The sequence below is a fragment of the Phlebotomus papatasi genome, chromosome 1 (genome assembly GCF_024763615.1).
Source record: "Phlebotomus papatasi isolate M1 chromosome 1, Ppap_2.1, whole genome shotgun sequence".
In the NCBI taxonomy this organism is placed as follows: Eukaryota; Metazoa; Arthropoda; class Insecta; order Diptera; family Psychodidae; genus Phlebotomus; species Phlebotomus papatasi.
Window position 1 is genome coordinate 5,055,960 of NC_077222.1, and position 6,586 is coordinate 5,062,545.

General features: G+C 38.0%; 1 protein-coding gene across 1 annotated transcript in view; it reads left to right on the forward strand.

The window, feature by feature from the left end:
• Nucleotides 1-6,139, forward strand: part of LOC129798496 (serine/threonine-protein kinase Warts) — a 40,926-nt gene extending 34,787 nt beyond the window's left edge. The window contains exons 5-10 of the mRNA XM_055841671.1: nucleotides 25-585; nucleotides 647-767; nucleotides 832-947; nucleotides 1,022-1,097; nucleotides 4,583-4,775; nucleotides 4,857-6,139. Of these exons, the coding sequence (XP_055697646.1) occupies nucleotides 25-585; nucleotides 647-767; nucleotides 832-947; nucleotides 1,022-1,097; nucleotides 4,583-4,775; nucleotides 4,857-5,270 (1,481 nt within the window). The 3' untranslated portion in view covers nucleotides 5,271-6,139. The remainder of the gene's footprint in view (nucleotides 1-24; nucleotides 586-646; nucleotides 768-831; nucleotides 948-1,021; nucleotides 1,098-4,582; nucleotides 4,776-4,856) is intronic.
• Nucleotides 6,140-6,586: the final 447 nt, after the last annotated feature.

Consider the following 6,586-nt stretch of genomic DNA (forward strand, 5'->3'; position numbering starts at 1 on the left):
TTGACTCAAAATATTTGAATGTAGGTGAAAGTGGTCCTATCAAGAAACTCTCCCCAATTCCCGTACGAAAAAATGTGTCAAAGGAGAAAGAGGCTGAGCGGAAGGAGTTCCGGATACGACACTATTCCCCTCAGGCCTTTAAATTTTTCATGGAGCAGCACATTGAGAATGTGCTGAAGTCCTATAAGGCTAGGATATACAGGCGAAATCAGCTGGAACGTGAGATGCTGAAGATGGGACTAACAACGCAGAGTCAGACTCAGATGCGAAAGATGTTGTGCCAGAAGGAGTCAAACTACATACGGTTGAAACGTGCCAAAATGGACAAGACAATGTTCCTCAAACTCAAAGAGATTGGGGTTGGGGCCTTTGGGGAAGTGAGTCTGGTGCGGAAAATTGACACCACGAATCACTTGTACGCCATGAAGACACTTCGGAAGGCAGATGTGCTCAAGAGGAATCAAGTGGCTCACGTGAAAGCTGAACGGGATATCCTGGCGGAGGCGGACAATGATTGGGTCGTTAAGCTGTATTATAGCTTTCAGGATGAGGACAATCTCTACTTTGTCATGGACTATATACCAGGTATCTTCGGAACTTTACGAGGATCGAGGAAAAGAAATTGTAATTTTTTTTGTATCTTTAGGTGGTGACTTGATGTCTCTGCTCATCAAGAAGGAGATCTTCGAGGAACCCCTGGCGAGATTCTATATTGCAGAACTAACCTGTGCCGTGGAGAGTGTCCATAAAATGGGATTCATCCACAGGTAAGATTTTTGTAATTTTCCATCTGACATTTTTAATTGAATCTTGGGAATGTTGTTCTTGCAGGGACATCAAACCGGACAATATTCTCATTGATAGGGATGGTCACATTAAACTGACAGATTTTGGACTTTGCACGGGTTTCCGGTGGACGCATGATTCCAAGTATTATCAGAAAAATGGTAAGCTTGACGCACAGTGTTCCCGTGATTTGAATCTTCGTGATCAGGTGCATTTATTTTATTTTTTTCAAAAGGGGAACATGCGAGGCAGGATTCAATGGAGCCTTGGGAGGAGAATGGTGAAGTAACGAGACCTTCAGTGCTTGAACGGTAAGTCTTGTCTATTCTCAGTGAAAATTCCCCTTTGTCCCGAAGGACGAAACTAAAGACTTCCCAAAGCACAGAAAATTTCCCTTTGCCCCAAAGGACGAAACTAAAAACTTCCCAAAACACAGAAAATTTCCTTTTGTCCCAAAGGACGGAACTAAAAACTTCCCAAAACACAGAAAATTTCCCTTTGCCCTAAAGGACGAAACTAAAGCCTTCCCAAAGCACAAGAAATTTCCCTTTTCCCCAAAGGACGAAACCTAAAACTTCCCAAAACACAGAAAATTTCCCTTTGCCACAAAGGACGAAACTAAAAACTTCCCAAAACACAGAAAATTTCCTTTTGTCCCAAAGGACAAAACTAAAAACTTCCCAAAACACAGAAAATTTCCCTTTGCCCCAAAGGCGATACTGATAACTTCCCCAATCACAGAAAATTTCCCTTTACCCTTTACCCTTTACCCTTTACTGATAATAATTAGACCTTGAAGTTCGATTTTAAACTCAAACCCGAGGCGCATAGTGCCCTTGACCTTCTAAAACTGTAATTTTATTGGTTGATATGCTTATGTTAAATGTATGGCAGACGAAATGTTCAACTTTTGTAGAAAATGTTAAAAAGACGAAATGTAAAATACGAAAATTCCGTAAACTAGTATGGAACCGAACTATAATCAAAGACACAAACCTCGATTATATCTTTTATGGTTTAAATAAGTTCTCTGCAAATAGGGCTAGTAATGTGAGTAAGGTCCCCTTTTTGAGTTATTTATTTATTTTGTTTTTGTAAATGGCTTTATCAGAATTTTTCAACGTCGGATTGTGATCAAAATAAACTTTAAGGCTCTGAAGTGAGTCGAAATCCACCCGGAAATAGTTGTTGTCTTGGCTTATCGAAAAGGCTATTACCCGAAAAAGGCCTTGATCACAACGACTGACCTGAAAAGTGTCTTGGATGTTTCCACTCGAAAAAAATATATTTACAAGAATTATTCAAATATGTTATTCTTAAAAAGGTATAAAGATTGAGTCTTGATACCTTCGTAGGTTCCTGAAGTACATCCTGTTCGAATTTCGAAGTGGTCAAGTGTCAAAATATGTTGGTCTTCACTTTGTTGTGAGGAAAAACACAAAGCAACGACATTTATTGTGTCTATCCCATTATTTAATCACTCCATAACTCTTTTGCCAGCTTTTTCGTGTGATATTTGATAAAATTTTCCCCACCTTGTTCGAAAATTTGATATGAAAATTCGAAATTGAATTTGAATTCTTCGAACATCAACGACTTTTTGTACAAATAAAGTTCCATTTACCTTTTATCCAAGACACTATTGGAGAATCATAATCTTCTTGTGTTTGCACCCACTTCAAAGTTTCAGGTTAGCGAAAGTTACCCTCGTTTCCGATAGAAAAGTGGATGCTGCTCGAAAAATGTCCCTTTTCTCTCGATGAGAATCGCATCATGTCCCTTGCACGATTCGAGATTTGAGTGAATAGAGTGGGATATTTTGAAATTGAATCTATATGGCTCATCACTATTGCTGACCCAATCCCAGTCTCTTCGTCCCTCTCTGAAATTCATCTCATTTCATTCTCATTCATTCTCATTCTCTGAAAAGGACTATTCAATCAAATGATTTTTTGTAGTCGAGACACAAACTTTCATTCGACTATCTAAACGAAACCTTTTTCGGAACGAAATCTGCAGATAAGTAAGCTCCTGTAGGTATACTGCACACAAATTGAAGTATTCAGGAGAATTACTAAACTATCTCTTTTCTGTGACCCTTAATAAATTTATTAAGAGTCCTTTGGGAAAAAAATAAAGCCTAGGACAGTTAGCGGATGATCAGCGGTTTGATGAAACAATCTGACCCAGCAAGCAGAGTTAGCTGAAAGAAGCAGCGTTTTTAGAATAAATCGGGTCCACGATAAAATTGTTCACAAGAATAATGCTATAAAAATGAAATCTACATAATATAAAAAAGAGAAAAATATTTTTTTGAAACTTTAATTCATTGTAGATTTATTAGATATATTAGTTTTTTTATTCAAGTATTTGATTGGTGAAATCTCGAATCTTCTTCTTGAGTCCTCCCATCAAGGTCTGTACAAGATCATCACCGCGGTTCTTAGTTGTTTCATTCCATTTTTTCTTGAAGTCCTAGATGTTCTCGACGCGTTTAGCTTTCTTCTTCAGATCGTATTTGATAATAGCCCAATATGTTTTAATTGGACGGAGATTTGGAGTGTTTGGCGGATTCATCTCCTTGGGTGCATAATGAACGTCGTTCTCCTCGTACCATTCTTTGGGTGCTTTTGAGTAATGGCAGGACGCCAACTCTGGCCAGAAGATCGGGGTATGTCATGGCATCTGTACAGAGGCAAGAGGCGTTTTTGGAGGCACTCCGTGATGTAAATTGAGGAGTTCATGTTGCCCTGCATGAAGAACGCCTTGCTCTAACGTCCACATGAGCAGATCGCCATCCAAACCATGTATTTTTTTTTGGAAACTTTATAATTTTTGTACCTGTACTTTTTCTTACATCCTGTGCGAGACTTTTGCGGTGTAATATTGCTATCCTGGTAATTGTTTGAAGTCTCCTTTTACATATGTTTCAACATCCATCAAGATGCACCCGGTAAAGCCAGACATCATCTTATAGTGCAGCCTTCGAGCTCGTGTTTTAGCTGACTGACTTTGTGCATCCGTGCGATGAGGGGCTGTTTGGGCCTTAAAAGTCTTCAGTCCATTCCTCTGTTTGATTTTGTGCACAAGACTGGGAGAACATTTAAGTTTTTTAGCCATATCTCTCACAGATGCCGAAGGATTGTTCTTGTAGCTCATAATCGCCTTTTTCTCCAAATCTCGATCTCTAATACCCCGATTTTTTCACATACAGGTTTCAGGGCAGTAGTTTTACTGTCGAGGAATCGAAGAATCACCCTCCGGACGGTCTGGTGTGAGGTATTTGTGAGTTTTCCAAGGTCCGCGGAATTGATTCCAGGATTTTTTAGATACGTGTACACGATCAGTTCCCTTCTCTTTTTCATTATTATTTCTTATCTCAGTGAAAAATGAACAGAATTTGATGAGAATTTCACCAAAAGAAAGGTAAAAACATGTGTTACAATGTTTACATACAACGAAAATGCGGAGCTAGTGACATCTGTCATAAAAATATCAAATCATTTGGAACAATTTTGTAGTGGACACGCTTTATTTTTGCTGAGTCGATCAGCTGACCGCTCAGCAGTTTTCGAATAAAAAGTGCTAACCAATTATATGGAAATGGCACTGACTGGCGAGTGTCGTTTTTTCTGTACTCTCCAAAGGTCAAAATTTAAAATTTATAAACATGATTTTTATTATAGCACCTCATATCTAAACCAAAGCAATTTTTTTCGAGTCAACTAAAAAACATCCTTTTGTTGAAGATGAAAAGGATCAAATTCCATGAACTGAGCATAATTTTGACTTTCAGACGACAACGAGCCCATCAACGGGGCTTAGCACATTCCCTAGTCGGTACGCCAAATTACATCGCCCCGGAAGTGCTCGAGAGGAGCGGCTACACTCAGCTTTGCGACTGGTGGAGCGTAGGTGTTATCCTCTATGAGATGCTCGTGGGTCAACCACCCTTTTTGGCCAACACTCCCGGAGAGACGCAGCACAAGGTGAGTTTCCTCTTTCGCTTCGGACGGACGTTTCTTTTTGCAGGTAGAGTCTGTGATTGATTTGTGGTTTGATGTCCTTAGGTGATAAATTGGGAGACAACCCTGCATATTCCGCCTCAGGCAAAGTTGTCTCGTGAGGCGACAGACATGATACTGAAATTGTGTTCATCGCCCGATCGGAGATTGGGCAAAAATGCTGATGAAGTTAAAGCTCATCCCTTCTTCAAGTCCATTGATTTTAGTAAGAATTTGAGGGAACAACCTGCTCCCTATATTCCCAAAATTGAACATCCCACGGACACATCCAACTTTGATCCAGTTGATCCGGGAAAATTGAGGAATTCCTCATTGGATTCGGGGAGAAGTGATGAATTTTCTGATACAGGGAAACCCTTTCATGGTTTCTTTGAATTCACTTTCCGGAGATTCTTCGATGACAATAACACCAAAATTGCTGTGGATGGGAATGATGATCTGGGACCGGTTTACGTATGACTATATCTCTTTCCTTTTCACATAAACTTTCTGTATTAAAAAAAAGAATTTTTTTTTTGCTTAATTTGGGGGCGCTTCCGGAAATTTTGGGAGAGCGCTGATTGAAAAAAGGGTTGGGCTACGTAAAAAAATCGGAATTGGTGCTACTTTTTTTTTTAATTTTTCTTCTATCTATTTTTTATTCTTTACTTTAGGGAGAGAGATCAACAGAAAAAAACTTGTATGCGTAGTAATTTTTTTTAATTAATTATTCTATTTAAGATTAGGTGAGAGGAAAGATTATGAAATGTGCGGGGGAAAAAACGTGATAGGAAAATAAATTGCCTAACTTTTCTAAAAAGGGATTGAATTGAGTGCCTTTTTTTAGCCAGCTGGCTGGCCCAATGTTGAATTGAGGGTGAAATAAGGGAGAACTGCCGCGGAAGGGCAATAAAGTGAATGAACAAAATAATTATTTAAATGAAAAAAAAGAGAGAAAATCTAACTATAAAAATAGTTGTTTTTTAAAGTTAAAAAAAATCCATCTGACGAGATAGTCCAAGTCAGTTTGGAGATAAAAAAATCTTATATTTGTAAAAGTTTCTATACAATAATTATTATACTATATATTTTTTCTTTAATTGTAATGTAATTTATTATCTAGTAAAGCTGAGAAATGAATCGATGAAATTAATTGAGCAAAAAAAGTGTATTAAAAAAAAGTTAGGAGAGTTTTTAATCTTATTCTATTTCTATGTTGTAGAGAAAAAAAAGAGAAAATTTTTCTTTTTCGATACAAAACATTACATTAACATTGTATATTCTATTGAATGTGTATATAAATTTTTAAAATTAGAATTTAATATATTAAAAGTAATTTTTAAAGGAAAGCTCCAGTCTTTTATTAATTCTATTCAATTCAATTCAAAATAGGATACACCGGCTTCTGGACAAGAATAGCCCTCTGCAATTAAATTGGGTAAGTCAGGAAGCTTCTGTATCAAAACCCTTAAGAGAAATCCAGAAGGACCAAAATGCTGAACGTGGCTCTATCCAAAGTCAATGCAGTGTTATGATTGACTCTAAGGAGAGCCGCAACAGTACTGTGATTCTTGCTTAAGAATCGGTCAAGAGTTGAACTTTGGACAAAGGGAACACGGATTTTGACCTGGACTTATCCTCCTTTATTACTACACAAACGACGTTACGGAACTTGTCTGAGGAAGGAGCCATAAAGTTCCGAAACGTCGTTTGTGTAGTAATAAAGGAGGATAAGTCCAGGTCAGAATCCGTGTTCCCTTTGTCCAATGTACTGTGATTCTTACGAAAACCAGACT